The sequence below is a fragment of the Zalophus californianus genome, chromosome 12, assembly GCF_009762305.2.
Source record: "Zalophus californianus isolate mZalCal1 chromosome 12, mZalCal1.pri.v2, whole genome shotgun sequence".
Classification (NCBI taxonomy): Eukaryota; Metazoa; Chordata; class Mammalia; order Carnivora; family Otariidae; genus Zalophus; species Zalophus californianus.
The window spans coordinates 82,930,184-82,948,027 of NC_045606.1; the positions used below are offsets into that span (position 1 = coordinate 82,930,184).

Genomic DNA, 17,844 nt, shown 5'->3' on the forward strand with positions numbered 1-17,844 from the left:
GGGAGGTCATTTTTACAAGGTAACCCATTCTCCTGGTCAGCTCTAATTGACCGGTTGGGTCTAGCTCAGAAGGAAAATTCTCCCTTTGAACCATTCACACCCTTGATGCCGAGTGACTCTATAGTTCTCTAAAAACCCTTAGATCTTTTCCATCTCTCAATTGCTAGTCAAGCCGATCCTTGCACGGTTTTGGTAAACCAACGTGCAGGACAAAGTATGAAACATGGCCTCATTTTGGTCCATCCTTTCTCAGCATTTACCATCCCTTGGTATCCATGTATCCTTCTCCCACTTTGCTGGGTCACCTTGGACTCTTAGGTGCTCACTGAGGCCACAGACTCCAGGGTGCCAGGCTTCCGGGGACTCTCACTGACCCAGGCACTTTGCAGCACCCCTGGAGCAATCACTGAACCAGCTCTGAAGCTACCCAACAGTCCTGCCCTCCAGCTCTTCCCTTCTCACCCCTGAAGATGCCACTGTGAAAGGCTGGCCCCAGACCAAGGGGCTCTTTCCAGAAGAGTCTGGGAGCGGGCAGGTACCAGCAGGCTCACTCAGAGTAGCCTGAGGCAGCCCCTCCCTGACAGTCAGGGGAACGTTTCCAGCTATTCATGACCCACAAACTAGGGTTTTGCTTCTATACCCTCTGCTCATTCCTGCCCCTGGAGCATTCAGGCCATCTTCTTCGCTTCCGCTCCTGAGTGGTGTCTGTACCTGGGTGGCACGCCTGCGTGCCCAATGCCCAACAGCCACAGAGGCAGAGGAAGGCAAGGTAAATGCCCCAGGACACCCGCCCCCAAGGCTATTCAGCAGCCCATGTGTCAGTGCCGTCCCCACCAGGAGGGGTTTGAGGCTGGGACATGGGGCTTGAGCTGCAGATGCACCGTGGGAGCTGAGCACCCCCTCTCCCTGGTACCCCCACACAGGTCTCCGCTGATGAGGCTGCAGGTCAGGGCCACAGCCATGCTCTACTCCCGCCTGTGTCCAGGCTGCACCGTTTGGTGTCACGAGGCTGCAGTGGGGACTTGCGGGCAGCTACTAGTGAGGCTCCCGACGCTCGTCTTCTACAGCCTCGGAGGCCCCTCTGCCACACCGTCTGCCAGCATGGGCTACTGGCCACGGGCAGCAGGAGCATATGCCGGTGGGGGCACAGGCCTGGGAGACCCCTCCCCCCGCCATATGGCCCACTCGTGCCAGTACCCCGCTAGAGTCCTACAATGCCCTCCTCACCTTCCTGGGGAGGCTGGGCCTGGTGCCCCACCCCCACCCCCAGCCCAGCTCTGATAGGGGCTCGGGGCTCCAGCTCACCACCAGGATAGGGGCCAACTGCCCAGTGGACACGGGGCAGAGACAGGATGGCAGAGGTATTGAGACCTCTTGATTTATTCAGATTATTTAATATACAATGACGCAACTGTGACCCCAAAGTGTGCAAAGTTAAAGCCTTCGACTGCAGCTGAGAGGAGAGGGCAGGAATGGTACACCTGGGGACGATGGTGAGTCAGGAATGATGGGCAGCCTCCTCCCCAGGGCCAGGGACGGGGGGAGTGGCCTGAGGAGCCGGGCCTGGGTAGCCTAGGGCCAGGGGAAGGGGGCAGAGACCTCCCTCTGGCCTAGGTCAGGAGCCCAGAAGTGCCACACGGCTGAGGGGGCAGCAGCCCAGGAAGGGGCCAGAGGCAGGGCCAGGAGAGCACCATTTCCGGGGTGGGGGTTGGGGAAGGAGGTGCCCTACGGAAGCCAGGAGGGGCCACCCGCCCCAGGGGTGGGCGCCAGGCCGGAGCAGGCTGCAGCGAGAGAGACCTGAGGCAGGCACGGGGCCTGAGAGCCCAGGCTGGCTAGGCTCAGAGGGACTGAAGGAGGGGGAGCCCGGGGGGACCCCCAGGGCAGCCGAGCCCTAGGAGCAGTCCTGACTCTGCAGGGGATGGCCAAGGTGTGCCGCAGACCCTCGGGGGCTCCCCTCCTCTCTCCCTGGAAAGGAGCTGGGGAATCCGTAGTGCAAATCTATGGACCACTCAGTTATGGAGGGAGGCGGTGCTCAAAGGGGCACCCTGGGGCGCACCCCCTCCACTGCCCCGGCTTCCACCACCATCCTCAGTACAGCCGCTTCTCGTAACTGTGGGGACAAGGCAAAGGGAAGCCAAGAGTGGGTGTCTGGACCCTGCTCCTTTCCCAGATCCCCTTGCCATTAGGCCTTGGGCTGCCAGGGCACCCCCACATGGGGGGCCGGGGGGGGGCGGGAAAGAGCAGGCCCTGTGCCTCTGTGTTCCCCAGGCCAAGGCTCCTGAAAGAACCATGCCAGGTCCAGAGACAGCCATGCTCCTTCTGGCCACAGCCACAGCTGAGTAGACTGTCCTCAATGCTGGGGATGGAGACTCAGCTAAAGAAGACAGTCCGTCCTCCTAGAGCAAGCTCAGACCAAGCTGCACCTCTGCCGCCCCGCCTCCACCCCACCCCTGCACACACAGTGGCCTAGGCCCCTTGTGGTCGTTGGGTCCAGTCCAAGACAGGGCAACCTCAGGCCTGTGGTCAGGGACATGTGTCTGCACCCCAGCGGGGGCTGTTTCCGCTGGCGGAGGGGCCCCGGTTGGCTGCCCCCAGCTCGGTGCCGGTCCTAGGGTCCGTGTGCCCTGATTACCCCCCAGTGCCGCCCCCGACCCGAGGGCCCCCGCCCCCAGCCCAGGTCCCACCCAGACTGCCCCTGCTCTACTCTACGCTTGGCCCGGGCAGCGCGGTTACTTACACGGCAGAAAGGTATAGCTATGGGAGGGTGGGGCAGAAAGAGACACAGGTTAGACGCCCGCCGACGCCCGGGGGCGGGCCCTCTCGACCGGGGCGGGGACGCATGCCTCTGCAACCACTAGCTGCCGACTAGCACTGCCCCCGCCCACGGCCGCCCCAGCGCCGGCCCTGGCGTCTGCCTCTCTGCCCTTCTCCCCGCCAGGGGGCTCGTGCCCCCGGCCTCCGCCTGCCTGCCTGATGCTGCCACCAGCACGAGCCCAGCGCCACCAGCCCCTGCCACCAGCCACCAAGCTTCTGAGCAAGCAAGGGACTGGGAGCCCAGGAGGGGCCAGCGGCCACATCTCCCATGCCCTGCTCGGGGAGATGCCCGAGGGGAGGGGAGGGGAGGGGCCTGCCTGCACGGGGCGGGGGCGGGGGGGGGCTGGGCTAAAGGACAGGGGTCAAGGGTGGGCTAGGCCCTGTAGGACAGGCTGATGGGGTCATCCTGCAGCAGCATCCATCCCTGGAGCAGATGGTCCACGGGTTCCCTGAAACCTCAGCTTGGCCTCTGAACCACGGCCCCACCTGCCCGACCCGGTGCCAGCCAGCTGGGGCGAGGAGGCCACCACACTTACGAGTGCAGGCCATGGACACCACCCTCGATCTGAGCCGACATGGTCCGCTTCTCAAACTTGAGCTCTCCTGAGTACATCATGGACCTGCAGGCAGGTAGGTGGAGCGCATCAGGGACACCAAGGACAGAGAAAGGAAGACAGGAAGCAGGCAGGAGCCAGGAGCCTCCCAGGCCCCTTCCCCCCGCCCCCCCTCCGCCCAGTCACAGCACTCACCGCAGGACAGACAAGCTACGGGCACCGATATCCTGGCAGCCATGTTGGATACCTGCTATGAGGTAGGGCACGAACTTCTGAATGGAGCCTTTGTCCTGGATGGAGCCCGAGACGCCCTGTGCGATCTTCACCTTATCCCCCTCACTGCATGGAGGGCAAAGAGACTGAGCCAAGCGGCCCACGGCTCAGGGGAGCCCACCCCACCTCCTGAGGGTACCAGCAGAGGGGATACCACCCAGCAGGCCCCCCAAAGCAGCCACTCCCTGGGTTCTGGGTCAGATGGCCCAGGTACAATCCCAGGTCCACTACTTGCACCCTGTGCCTCGGGTTCCAGAACAGTAATATGGAGATTGGGCACCACACGGGGAAGTCACGGGCAGCGTGGACGCTGGAGGGCTGCGGGCTCATCTGCATGGGGCTGGGGTTCCGAAGCAGGGCACCTGAAGTATCGTTTCTGGCTGCCGCTGCACTTCTCCATTGCATCCAAGGAGCCCATGCCCCGGTACTTCTTGAGCCTCACCCCATCCGAGAAGAAGTACTCGCCGGGAGCCTCCGTGGTGGCGGCGAGCAGGGAGCCCATCATCACTGTAGCGGTTGAGGGGTCAGTGCCTCTAGCCCCACAGACCTCCTACTGCCCTTGCCCAGCTCCCAGCCCCCCACCAGCCTGCCCAGTCCCCAGCAGACCCCCTCACCTGTCGAGGCTCCCAGGGCCAAGGCCTTGACCACGTGCCCCACGGTCTGGATGCCACCATCAGCGACGACTGGCACCCCAAAGCGCCGGGCGTACTCGGCCACCTTGTACACGGCGGTGCCCTGGGGCCGACCACACGCCATCACTGTGGGAGGGCACACCAGTCAGAGGTGCCAACGGCAACACAAGAACCAGGTAGAGGCCCCTTTCTCCATGCGCCCCCACCTCCGCTTGGGAGAAGGGACAAGGCTGGACGGTATTGCTGAGGCACAAGGTAGGTGGCAGCAAAGGACACTAGGGGCGACAGCACTCCAGGGACCCGGGCCACTCCACCCAGAACAGCACCATGCAGGATTCTGACGGCCTTCAGAGTATAGCGCCCCCACCCCCAGACCGGTGGGCTTGGGGCTGGGGGGGGTCCCCAAGCTCAACGTCTCTCAACCTCTCTCATTTGCAAAGCCTGTTCCCAGGGTGAGGTACTCACAGCCTCCTTTGGGATACTGGTGTGCATTCCTCTGAGTTTAACTGTCCAAGGTCTTTAAAGTATGAGGTTTTAAGTGGGAAGTCTAAGGAACTAGCACTTAGCTCGGGACGGAGGTGAAGCTGGGTAAAGTAGAGAAGAGGCCCTCTCGGGAAGTACCTGCGGTTGGTTTTGTCCCTATTGCATCCCAAGAGTTAGAACGGGGCCTGACGCACAATAGGCGCTCGATTAATATTTGTCGAGTCGCCGAGTGAAGGCCCACATTTACCATGGTGGTCAGCTAAGGCGAAGGCTTAGCAGAGGCTCTGAAGACCAAAAGGAGGAGACGTTTCGGGCAGACAAGACCAAACGGGTCACTCGGTGTTGTGGAGAAATGACCCTCACCCAAGGGGCCAGATACATCCCCTCAGGCCAGGCCAGGACCCACAAGTCAGACACCAGCCTCCAGGGAGCACCCTTCAAGCACACGGGGACACACATCAGGGTCTCACACTCCCCACTTCATGGTCAGGAGCGCGCCCCGTAAACGGGCTTTGTGACCGAGTGGACCCCCTCCCCCACTATCGCCGCACAGTGGTAAGGCTGTATGTCCTTACACATTCGGGGACATGCTATCTCCACGTCTTAAGTATCTGCCTTGTCACAAAGCTTATCCCAACCCTGAGTGGGCTTCCAAGGAGCCCCTCAGAGAAGTAGTCACACCAGCCTTGGGCTTCCAGATCAGGCCTTCTTGACCAGAATCCGAGAAGCAGGCTGGCACACTCCCAAAACTCCCAGTAACCTTATCTTACACCAGCCTCCCCCAAGTCACTGGGCCAGATAGACAGAGTCTGAGCCCAGGTCCCCCCCTGAGCCCCCCATCCTGGGAAGGGGCCTGGCACGGCACGCACTCGGCATGCATCTGTGGGACAAGAGTGGGGCCCCAGAGCCTGGGGAGGGCCAGCAGGACATTCCTGTTGGCATCGCTCTCCTGACACCTACCTTCCTGGGTGATACAGATGGAGCCACAGCCCATGCCCACACGCAGCCCGTCCACACCAGCATCAATCAGATTCTTCGCCTGAGCTGCTGTCACCACTGGGGGGTGGGGTGGGGTGGGGAGGAGGGTTTGGAGGAGCGGGGAAAGAGGAACGGTGTGAGTATGGGATACCCTTGCCTTACCCTGGGGCTGCCTGGAACCCCAGTCTGGCCCCCCCAACCCCCAGGGACCAAGCCCGTTCATTCAGCCCTCTGCCCCCATGCAGGGGCAATGCCATCACCTAGGGATGCTGAAGGACAGAGGAAAAGTTACGCAGTGAGAGAGCAAGGGCGGGGGGCTGACGGGGGACCCTGCACTCACCATTCCCCCCAATCACCTGGAGGTGGGGGTATTTCTGCTTAATGTAGTGCACCATGGCGATCTGATACACGGAGTTCCCTTGGGAGGAGTCCTGTGAGAAGGGGGACAGGAAAGCTCAAGCTTCGATGGCTAACAGTCCTCACGGGGGGAGGGGAATCATAGCGGACAAACTCCTGAAACTGTATGAAAAATGTTGAGAGAGCTCTTTTTTTTCCCCCCTGGGAAAACACTTGACAGCTCTCAGCAGACTGAGTCTTGAAGGTTGAGCACCACTAGTTTATGGTCTCAGAGCAGACAAAGCCCCGTCATACCCACTGTATGGACCGGTCCTCACCGCAAGGAGGTGTTGCCTGGGGCCATAGCCTGTTCCCACCAACTCACTACCAGATGAAATTACTGAATTTTGTCCACCCTGGTTTCTTCATCTGACAGGTGGGTGTGGTATTGAACCTCAGGGAGCTGTGGTGAGGATCAAATGAGTTCATCCACATAAAGGTCTTAGTGCAGGACCTGGCAAGCAGGGGGTTCTCAAAGAATGTGAGCTCTAAGTATTAGGGTGCGGAGGGCCCTCCAAGGGGCCCCCAGTTTGCTCTGAGCTGTCAGAGTACCAGTGACCCTCCTAATTCCGATTTCAGGCTGCATTAGAGGCAAACCCCGGTCTCGGTAAGTTTCGGCTCTCCTGAAGCACTGTGCCCGGGGGCAGTGCCCATACCAGCACTATGACATCGGCGCCTGCCTGGGTGAGCAGGTCCAGGCGGTATTTGTCATCCTCACGGCTGCCCACAGCCGCCCCACACAGCAGCTGCTTGTGGGAATCCTTGGAGGCCAGAGGATAATCCCTGTTCTTCTTCAGGTCAGTGCGGGCAATGATGGCCACCAGCTCATCACAATCGTTGACAATGGGCAGCTTCCCTGATGAGGAGTGCAGAGGTTAGGTGAAGGAGCAGGCGTCTTGGGGCTGGAGTGGGAGTCGGGGATGGTAAGGAAGGAACAGACCAGGCCAGAGATTCTACTGAAGTACCCAGACCAGCCACTAGGTGACAGCACCCACCCAGGAAATGCTCCTAGGGATCTGGCCCCCTTCCCAAGGAACAGGAAGCAAAGAAAACTCCTAGCCAAGTGGGTTCCGGAGCCCTTCCTGCCCTGCGGCCCAACCAGGCTGGGTGGGTGGCCCCCGAGCACTGGCAGCCTTTCACCTGCTAGGCCACAGGCCACAGTGGTTGAAAACTCCTAGCCAAGGCACAAATGTAAGGCTGTCTTGCAGAGAGGAACACATACCCTCTCCAATACCATCCCCAGAAAACAATCCAGTATGAGCCAGGAAGGCATTGTCCAGTGTCTCCCATAGGGACCTAATGAATATTGTGTCAGCAGCCCCAATGTCAAATAAACTTAACTGCAGGATTTCTCAGGGCCTTTAATAAGCTGACATACAATCTTTTAAAGGGATATGGGAGATAGAAAGCAGCACCTTTCAGACTTTTTTTGTGATGAGCATTTCACAGGACGAGCTTTATGCGGAGACACAGTGTGAAGATGCTGAATAAGGGACAGGTTTTCCTAAGCCAGGAAAAGGATCTCAGGATTCATGCTCCAACCCGGGATTCTTCAAACCTTCCCTAAGGCCCAGCCAGTCTGGTTGTTGGGACCATCTACAATGCTCCGAAGGAACAGCGGGCCTGGGGTACTGGGAGCCAGACTGGGGGGCATTGAGCTTTCTGCCCACTCCCAGGTACCTTTCTTGCTGCGCTGCAGGATCTCATTTGCCTCTTTCAACGTTACGCCCGCTGGAGCCACCACCAGCTCATTCCGCAGAGTCATCACCTGTGGAGTCAGGAACATTTGCCTGCAGGTTGGCAGGTGAGAGAGAAGGGAGCCAGGCCTCCCTCTGGTCCCTGGTCACAGGCACCAGCCTGAGGCCCCAGGATGTGTGGTCCTCCCTCTGCCCTGCACATACCTCGCTAAGGAGGGTGGTGTGGTCCTTCTCGGCAAGAAAGTCAATGTCTCGGGAGGTTACGATGCCCACCAGCTTGCTGCCCATGGTGCCTGTCTCCGTGATGGGGATGCCGGAAAAGCCATGCCGAATCTTGGCCTCCAACACATCGCCCACGGTATGCGAGGGGCTTAGCACCACGGGGTCTGTGATGAAGCCCTGTTCAAATTTCTGTGGGTGGAGACGGGGAAGGAAAAGACTGGAAGAAGGCCGGAGATGGTGTGCAGTCAGCCATGCCACAGAGGAGGCAGGGCTCTCAATGGGGAGAGGGGCCGGTGGGCAAATGAGGGCTGGGCCCTGTGTCCCCAGTGTGGAGAATGGCGGACAAGACCCCACAGGAGTCAGCCAGGGGATGCACCAGCCTGCAGGGATGGCAAAGGAGGGGGCGGCCAGGTCGCATCTTGTTTCTGGGGACAGGCCTGGTACTTGCCTTGACCTTCCGCACCTCATTGGCCTGGAACTCCGGGGTGCAGTTGTGGTGAATGAAACCAATACCGCCCATCAGCTGGGGTGGAAGGGAAACAGGATCAGTGCCAGGGGCCAACCCTCTTGCTCTGCGAACCCCACTTCTGAATCCAGCCCCCCACTTTCAGCCCCCCACCCTCACCCCAGTGCCTGACTCACAGCCATGGCAATGGCCATGTCGGCTTCCGTCACAGTGTCCATTGGGGAGGAGATCAGCGGCGTCTTCAGGGTGATCTTCCGCGTCAGGGCTGAAGTCAGGTCCTGAGAAGAGAGGCATGGTGTATGTGAAGAGTTTTACCGTTCACTCAACAAACATTTACTGAGCTCCTATGGGTTCCCGGCACCAGGACAGGCCTGCAGATACAGCAGTGGACAAGGCAGGTAAGGGCCCTGGAGGTTACACTCTACTTGGAAAGAAAGATGACAAACACAAAAAACGTGTAAGAGATTATTTCAGTCAGGATAAAGGCTCCAAAGAAAGACAACAAATCCAAGCAACCACAGGAAGAAGGACATGGTGGTCAGGGAAAGCCTCTCTCTTGGGGCGTGACAAGTGAGAACCAATCAAGTCAGTCTGAGGGACTGTTGCTGCAGGCAGAGGGAGCTGTGTGTGTGAACCTGGCCTCTGTTCCCAGTCTTCCTGAGGTGTATTTAAGACAGAAAAAGGCTAGCACAGTGGAAGAGGGGGGGCAGGCAGAGGCTAAGGGGCAAGAGGCACGCAGGGGGGTGGGTGGGCAGTGAGGATGTGTAGCCTTGAAGGCCACGGAGAGGAACTTGGATTCGATGCTAGGAGGAGAAGCCACTGGAGGGTCTCAGGCAGAGGACAGACATGCTCTGCTTTATGTTTTATAGACTTTTTTTTTTTAAGATTTTATTTATTTGACAGAGAGAGAGACAGCGAGAGAGGGAACACAAGCAGGGGGAGTGGGAGAGGGAGAAGCAGGCTTCCCGCCGAGCAGGGAGCCCGATGCAGGGCTCGATCCCAGGACCCTGGGATCATGACCTGAGCCGAAGGCAGACGCTTAACGACTGAGCCACCCAGGCGCCTCTGCTTTATGTTTTAAAGAGGTCGCTCAGGCTCTGATGTAGAGAATGGACTCTACGTGACAAGGCCTGAGGCAGGGACGCCACCAAGGAGGCTGCTGGACAGGGCCAGGCAGGAGAGGCTGTGACTAGGAGGAGAAGGCACAGGAAGGAGTCTATCAGACCTCCAGGAAAGTAGGGAACCAAGGGTCTGCCACTCAGGGGAGAGGTCAGGGCTGCACATACACATTGGGGAGGAATCTGCCTCTGAGATTCAGGCCAACAGCTTGTGGATCCTAGCCTCCAAAGCACTCACAGACTTTGGTATAGAATTTTTGGAGATTCGTAGGCCCCTGAAGTCCATCTCACAGACCCTGGTTCAGAACCATGGCCCTGCAGTCTAGAGAACTCCACCTTCTCCTCTCCCATCATACCACAGGAGAGGAGCCACACAGCCTTCCTGACCTAGGCCACAGGACAGGGAGACCCTTGATAGCCGGGAGAGCACTTTTCCATCCCCTTCTTCCTCACACCCTGCCCAGGGTCTAGCACAAAGCCAGAGGGCCTGGTAAACTTTGTTAAGCTGAACAGCTGAACCAAGACATCCTGCTTGCCATCATAAGGTACAGATCCAGAATAGCCCAAATTTTCCCCTAAAAATCTGTCCTCATCAGCACTGCCTACACAGGCTGGACGGGAGTCTCCCCGATACAAGAGTGATCCAGGCACACTGGGGCCTTTGGTCTTTCTTGAGGTTCAGACCTGAATAAACATCAGTAACAGCAACAAAGGAAACTATTTCTTTAATGTGCATGAATTCATCATAAAATAATCTAACTTGGGGCGCCTGGGTGGCTCAGTGGGTTAAGCGGCTGCCTTCGGCTCAGGTCATGATCCCAGGGTCCTGGGATCGAGTCCCGCATCGGGCTCCCTGCTCAGCGGGGAGCCTGCTTCTCCCTCTCCCTCTGCCTGCCGCTCCCCCTGCTTGTGCTCTTCTCTCGCCGTCTCTCTGACAAATAAGTAAAATCTTAAAGAGAAAAAAAAAGAAGAATCTAACTTTTCCATGAAATGACTTATACTCGTCAGCACTTACCCCTTGGCTTCTATGCGCTTGTCTTATCTTAATTGTGTAAAGAACATTGTTCATTCACTTGGCTCATTGCTGAGCCCCTCCAATAAAGCGAGGCACCGTGTTTCCTTGTATTTGTCCAAAATCTAATTCTTTCAAATCCTCTTGCCAATTCCTGTGCATTACGGATCCACAAGCAAGTGTGTCCACCTCATCCAAAGTCTCCAGAATTGCACTGGCTCCTGTCATCTCCTTGTTCAGCATTTCAGACAAAATCTAACCCTTCCCGTCTGTGGTAAGAGGGCTGCCATCCCCATGCCCATCCCCATGCCCATCCCCTCCCAGGGCCTTTTTGAACCTCGCTGCAGGCTCTGTCGGTGACAGCCCTCCCATCCTGTGCCAGGCCCACTGCTCAGCATACCCCCGAATCCCCACAGCTGCCTTTGCCCCATTAGACATGACCCACTGCACTGTGCCAGTTTCTCTGGCAGCAATAAAGGCTACATGCCCAAGAAAAGTCTCTCCCACACCCTGCCCTTGAGCAAGAAGCCAGCCTCTTCTACCACATACCTGGTCCCTCTCCCCCCCAGGTCAGCAGAAGAGGTACTCACCACCTCATCAGCTATGAAGTCTATGAATCCTGGGAGAATCAGGAAGTCGCTGTGAAGACAGAAAAGTGAGTGTTACTGGGTGGGGAGGGGTTCCCAAAAGGGGCAGGGCCTGCCATGCCTAGGGGAGGCAGCATGGGGGTGGGAAGAGGGGCAGAGACTGGAGCCCTCTGATCCTGGCTGTTCCCTGGTCAGGGCTGAAGCACCCCCTCAAGCCCCCCACTAGCATCTTGCTGACTCCAGCCCAGAGACCTAGAGCCAAAGCCAGCGGAAGGTCTGTGGACCTGGGGCGCCACCAAGGCGGTTGGCCCCAAATGTCCATTGCCTTCAGGGCTCAGAGTTATGGAGGGACATAGAAGTTCCTGTAATGACACACAGAGCCATACAGTGCCTGCCCTTGAACACTTCTCCATCTTGATAGGGGGAGACAGTCAGCAAACACGGAATGAACCCAAAAACCATTTAGTAGTGCAGCATGGCATGAACACCACAAAGCACAGGACAAGCTGCACAGCCCAGGGCCGGGGCTGCTGAGTCACACGGGGTTCAGAACAGCATGGAGGGACCCCAGGGGGCTGAGCATGGGGCATGTTCAGACAGAGCAGGCACTCCACTCCAGCTGGACTGGGACAACCCACAGACATGGCCTGGGATGGGAAAGGGGAGGAAGGGGGCTTCACAGCTCTTAGGACCAGGACACCAGGGCCCTGGTCAAAGCGTGGCACCTCCCAACACTGGGGGCTGCCCACACTAGGGTGGGCCACGGTCACAGCAATCTCCAGAAGTCGAGTGTAGGCCTGCAGGGGTATGGCAGAGTAGAGTGCCATAGCCCGGGGGCCCCATGGGCTCGATCTGCCTGAAGTCACAGGGCCTTGACAGACACACCCAAAAGCAAATGCTCCATACTTCAGGAACACTCCCAACCGGACTAAGCAAAGCAGCAGGCACCCCAGTGCAGGAAGGAAAAGCTCCAGGGTGGATCGGAGGGGTGGGGTCTTTAACCTGCCCCAGACCTAGAGAAACTCCTAGGAATTTCCCTAGTGGGTTTTCCTAGAAGACGCCAGTGAACAATATATCAAAGAGATACTTTCTCCCCCTTCATCAAAGACCCCCAAACAAATAAAGAACCCTAACTGCCTCGGCCCCCTTGGCAGCCCTCTGTACAGTGAAGAGGCCTGTGTAGCTCACCAAGAGGCAGGAGGAGAAACGCTAGAGTCTGGGCCCCTGGACATTCTCCCAGCATTATCCACATCCCTCACCTGGCCCACACACCCCAGCTACGGCCAGGCAAGCGTGCCACTCAGGAATGACTGGGAATCCTGGTGGCTAGGGAAACTGCCTGCCAAGGAGGAATGCTTACAGGCGAGGGCAGGGACTGGCAGGAGACAGGGCAGGGGTGCTTCTGATTTACCAGCATCCCCACTCCTCCCAGTCCCAGGTTTTGATGCTCTTTCCTGGCATGGACACAGTCCTGCAGCCAGGAGGTGAGCTAGTGCCAGGCCTGCAGCCCGCAGGACAACTGGCCCAGGGCCCGTGGAAAAGCAAACTAAGCCAGAGGCAAACAGAGAGGTCTCATCCTCCTCCAAAATCCCATGTGGGGTGGGCTTGGGGTGGCAGTCACAGAACACCCATGCCCAGGGGAGCACTAGTGCTAACCTGCAGGCAGGCAGGGCACAAGTGGAAGGAAGGCTGGACAGGTCGGTGGGAAAAAGGAGCCATCCTGACTGCCCAGCTGGGCCTCTCCTGGAGGCAACACCCAAGCAGCTGCCTTAGCTGGGCTCCAGGGTCCCTTCTGCCCTCATGTGAACTGGGAGCGAGAGGGTGTTCTGGACCAAGGTCTGGAAAAAGTCTCTCCGTAACTCCCACATCTTCAGTTCCCACACGCCCCAAGGCCCCTCCATGGGGCCAAGATGCCCACGAGAGGAGGAAGGGGGCAGGCCGAACCCGGATCCGACCACAAACGGGGCATGGCACCGAGGGCCCGCGATGTCGCTGTGCCACGTCCGTCTGTTCTCAGCGCGGGCCTCCTTCCTTCCTTCGCCCAACCCCCCACCCCCACCCCAAGTCACTCGAATCGGGGCCGGAGAACGCGGGCGTCCGAGGGGGGAACGGTGCACGTGCAGGGCCGGGGCCGGGGGATCGCGGCGCGCGGGTGGGTGCACTGAGGTGGGGCCGAGGCCCCCGGGCGCTTACTTGTAGGTGAGGCCGTCGGCGTTGGCGAAGAGCTGCTGCGCGGTGAGCCCATCCTCGGGCACGTAGCCGGTGCCGCCGCTGATCAGGTAGTCCGCCATGCTGCTGGGAGACACCGCGACCCGACATAAACACCCGCGCGGGCCGCCCCGCTGCTGTGGCTGCTGTCGCCGCGGCTGTGCTGACGCCGCGCGGCGGCCACGCTGCCGCCGCGGGCCAGGCGGGCCGGGGGCGGGGGCTGCGGCAGCGGCGAGGCGGGCCCGGGGCACCGCCCTCTCCTCCCGCCCGCCCCCCCCCCCCCCCGGGAGGCTACCGCCTCCGCCCCGCGCCGCACAAAGGCCCCGCGGAGCCGGGCCCCGCCGCCGCCTGCAGTGGCACAGCGGCCCCGTGTACCAGGCGGGGGAGGGAGTGTGGATCCAGTGGGGGGAGGGGACTGAACCAGGCCGGGACACGCCCCCTCCACCCGTTGTCATCCCGCCTCCTAGCCCCCCGCCCCCCCCCCCCGCTCCCCGCAGCTCGCCCCCAGGTTCACTTCCAACCTGGGTGGCCCCAGTCTGGGCTCCCCCAGCCATCCGGGCCCCGTCTCCCCTTGCCCTATTCCACACCCCGGGGATACCTCTAACACGGTTTGCCTTTACCCAAGACCAAGGGCCAGACTCTGACGGGGACTTGGAGCCCTGAGGAACTGGTGTGGGCTCACAGCTCCCCAACATACTGGAGTTTGTGGTTTGTACCCGCCCAGCGGCGAGGCTCCCATCTCCCCCGGCATCGTGCCTAGGGGGCAGGCACTCTCAACAATGACATTCCCTGACCTTTGGGAGGCCCTGAAGCCCTCTGCAGTTTACAAGGCATTTTTCAGAAGTGATCACATTTACTCTTCAGTCCATTAGCTGCCAACTATTAGGTAGGCCCACTTTACAGATGCAAAACCTTCAGTTCAGAAAGCGAGGGAGGATGGTACTGCCTTGGCTTCCTGAGCCAGTGCTTCGGTCCCACATCCTTGTCCCCAGCTCAGAAAGCGATGTATAATCATGGGGGTTTTAACCCCAGAGAGGAAAGGTTTGTGGACCCAGATTTCTACATGGGGGCACTAAGATTTGGTAGCAAATTGATTCACATGAGGAGAGGCGGGGTGGCAGGGGACAGACCCTTCCCTCTGTGTGACCAGAACTGCTAATGCTACTCTCTGACCAAAAGCTAGAGAGCGGATCCCCCCACCCCCAAACTCCTCCCTTCTCCTCCTGTGGTCCCCACAACTCACTTCTTGGTAAGGGGGGAGAAGGGCAGGGCAAGGGCACAGTCTTCCTGGTAAGGTGGCTGGCTGGCTGGCTGTGGTGCTCCGTCCTCCCCCCACCCCCCACCCCCCCAGCCCTGGGAGGCTGCATTTGTTTACCTCTCAGCAGTTTGGTAGCAGCCAGGCCCAGGGGAGGCTCCCTGGGATGCCCAGCCTCCCCCAGTGACACCCCAGGACCCTGCCAGGAAAATACAGACTGTTCCATCTGTGTGCAGAGGGGAGGGGGACCTTCCCACAGAGCTAGGGTGATGAGGCCCGTAAAGAGTGCTGGAGGAGACTCCGACGTCCAGTGCCCTCTTTCCTCTGACTGTGAGAGATGGGAACATCACAGACCGCCATATGGGGGAGTGAGGGTATCCCGAGGGGCACAGCACTGGGACCTCTCACTGGCCGCCTGGAGGCAGAGCCATGAGACCATCCAGAGAATGGAGCCTGGTCACCCAGAGCTGCTCTGGGGGCACCTTCGTAGCAGCAGGATGAGACGGGAATGGCACTGCAGGCAAAGAACACAGGCTGCTCCTGTGGTCCCTCCAGATCTCCAAGGGACCTGCCCCGGGGCACTATCCCCTACAGAATGGGTCAGAAACGGGTAGGGTACTATTCAGGGTTCCACCAGAGCTGCGGCACAGGACAGCAGCTGGATTCTGCCATCTCAAATGAAATTAATGTGACATCTGCCCCAGCCTAGAACTTGGACCCAGGGGAGGAGGCTGCCAGGCTGAGTTATGGGGAGGGTCACTTTCCCAGGGATGACAGAACTTATGGCCCTACGCCCCTCCTCCCGCTGCCCCGCGCCACCTCCAGCTCTGACCTGTCAGGGCTCCTCATTACTCTAAGCTTCTGGGCTCAGCCCTGGGGTAGGCTGTCCTTTTCCAGAGACTGTTAATCCATCCCCGCGGCTCTCCTCCTCCCTCTTCCTGATCTTCCCCCAGCTGCTTCCTCCATGGGGAGGAGACACCGAGGCAACCAGTGAGCCTCCTCAGCATGAGGAAGGGCTGCTGGTCCCCTGAGGCTCCCCGCCTAGCAGCTGTGAAGGCCATAGGGCAGAGGTGCAGGCCTAAGCACCTTCTTCAAAGTAGTGGGGGAATAGTGCCCAGGCGGGCAGCCAGACGTCTCTGTCTGGTCTGGGGCCATTTGAAGGGACAAGATTTCAAAACACTTCTGAGGGGAGGGTGGGGACGGGGAGAAGAGGTAACAAAAACATTGGCATTGTTGAGCTGGAACAAGGAACACGGCTTGCTTGCCCAAGTTCAAGCCAGAGAACAATAACACTAGCCTCAAACCCAGGACCCAGGATTTCTCATGCAACTCTGTCTTCCCACAGCTCGAAGCCAGTGATAGCTGATGGAGGTCTAGCCAGCAGGCTTGGAGTCTCATTACGCCACCTGGCTGGGGCTCAGGTTTGACACAGGTTCTTCGAAGACTGGGGTGGGGATGGCTCCTTTGTGCAGAAGTACAATCTGGAGAAGGAATAGCTCCTTCGTGGCCCCAGCCTGAGCTCTGAAATGATACTTGTGCAATACCTGTGTAACCAAGGCACTGCCTCCATCAAGCCCCCAAGGACCCCAGCCTGCTCCCTCACCTCATCTGTCCTCTCCCTATTGCCCTGGACCCTGGGCCCCAGGAGCTAGATTTCTAGGTCGGGAGGAAGGACAGGGCTTTCCCAACCTGAGTAATTCTAGAAAGGCAGCCTGCCAGGGCGGGGGGGGGGGGGGGGGCAGGCTTCACCCAGCAGCCCCTTAAGCCTTTAAAAGTTCTTACATAAGCCACCAGCCCCTGTGCAGAGCTGCAGGGCTAATTCCCCCAGACCACCCCCCCAAACCCAGCTTCCAGGTCACCTCCCCAAGCTGCTGAGCACCAACAGATGGAGCAGAGAAAGAAGCCCAAAGCCTCTGGACCGGAAGGACAGCGGGATTGCATTTCAAGCTGTGATACAATCCAGAGATTAGCCACTGTCTCCTTTTCAGCCAGTACCCCTGGGGCCCAGCTCAACACCCCCACTCTTCCTCCAGTGACTCTCACAGACCCCAGCAGGCTAAGGGCAGGAGGGCGTCCTGAATCTTAGGAGAAACCCTGAGGTGACCTCCACTGGCAGCCTCATCGGACCTCAGTGAATGGTGAGGCGGGGGCAGCGTCCTCACCCGGCTCTGAGGAAGCATCCATCTGGACACCTACACCTGCCAGTAAGACTCTGGAGATAGTTCTAGGCGGAAACAGCTAAAGGAGGAGTAAACAAAGTTGGACAGGGACTCCAACAGGCACTGTTTCCACCCCAGCAGTTGGAGCCACTTGGACAGGTATCGTCGGGTGTGTAACCGAAGTCTGATACAGGGCTAAGATTTTAGGAAGCGTTTTTCTGACCCGCTCCCATATGCGGCGCAGCACCTAACCCTTTGCACAGCGCCTGCTTGCATCCCCCAACCAAAGCCAGGTGCGTGGCGTCTGCGCCCTGTTTCAGGAAGTTAGGGGCTGAGGCGGTTAGAGGGCAAGGGTGCCGGGCCCTGCCCTTCCCCACCCCCGCAGCGCCGCCGGGTTCCCGGAGCCGCCGCGCCCGCCCCGGATGCGCCCCGCGCGCTCTGCCCTGGGCGTCACCTCTCGGGCTCATAGCCCGCCTGCAGCAGACGGGCGCTGTACCGCTGCGCCGCCGTCTCGTGTCCGGGGTGTTGCCGGGCTCCGGGCTCCGGAACAGCGGCGGCTCCGCCTCCCCTCAGCGGCGGCGGTGGCGGGAGCGGCCCCGACCCCGCTAGTGGAGCTAGCGGCCCCTCCATGCGGAGGCCGCTGCTCAGGGCGGGCGGGAGCCTCTCCGCCTGGAGGCTCCCCGGGCCCCGGCAGGGGAGTGAGCGCAGCCCAATCGGGGGCCGGGGAAGGGGCGGGGCCTGAGGGGGCGGGGCATCTAGGGGGAGGGAGGCTCGGCCCAGGCAGTGCGCTCCGCCCAGCCCGGGAAGCGGGTGTTCGGACTCAGCCCTGTGTCTCCCGCCCCGGGTCAGTGAGGGGATAGCAGGAGGATGGAGGCGGAACTGCAGAGGAACCCCCCGCCCCATCCCCCTCCCCTCCGTCTAGACCTTCCAGTTTCTCCTGGCTCCTTCTGAGGAAAACCAGAAGAGGGAGGGAGCCGAGCGTCTCCGAAC

The 17,844-nt window shown here is 59.8% G+C and overlaps 1 protein-coding gene across 3 annotated transcripts; it reads right to left on the bottom strand.

The window, feature by feature from the left end:
* Nucleotides 1-1,354: 1,354 nt before the first annotated feature.
* IMPDH1 (inosine monophosphate dehydrogenase 1) lies at nt 1,355-17,557 on the bottom strand. 3 transcript variants are annotated; one of them, XM_027574684.2, is made up of 15 exons: nt 17,309-17,557; nt 13,426-13,524; nt 11,236-11,284; nt 8,692-8,793; nt 8,498-8,572; nt 8,032-8,238; nt 7,811-7,898; nt 6,787-6,986; nt 6,075-6,165; nt 5,717-5,812; nt 4,256-4,399; nt 4,004-4,148; nt 3,564-3,707; nt 3,351-3,434; nt 1,355-2,110 (listed from the first exon to the last, which is right to left on the bottom strand). In XM_027574684.2, the coding sequence occupies exons 1-15, from the start codon at nt 17,482-17,484 to the stop codon at nt 2,089-2,091; spliced, it is 1,722 nt and encodes a 573-aa protein (XP_027430485.1). In that variant the 5' UTR covers nt 17,485-17,557; the 3' UTR covers nt 1,355-2,088. The 3 variants fall into 3 exon arrangements, with proteins under 3 accessions (XP_027430485.1, XP_027430484.1, XP_027430483.1); XM_027574683.2 differs by having other exon boundaries at nt 13,426-13,527; XM_027574682.1 differs by lacking the exon at nt 17,309-17,557 and having other exon boundaries at nt 6,811-6,986; nt 13,426-13,527.
* Nucleotides 17,558-17,844: the final 287 nt, after the last annotated feature.

Excerpts from the sequence above, each read along its gene's own strand:
- IMPDH1 (XM_027574683.2), bottom strand. The coding sequence starts at position 17,484 with ATGGAGGGGCCGCTAGCTCCACTAGCGGGGTCGGGGCCGCTCCCGCCA. Across the intron at positions 6,987-7,810 it reads CCTGCAGCGCAGCAAGAAAG|GGAAGCTGCCCATTGTCAAC; the intron begins GTACCTGGGAGT and ends ACTCCTCATCAG. Across the intron at positions 4,400-5,716 it reads CATCTGTATCACCCAGGAAG|TGATGGCGTGTGGTCGGCCC; the intron begins GTAGGTGTCAGG and ends GCCCTCCCACAG.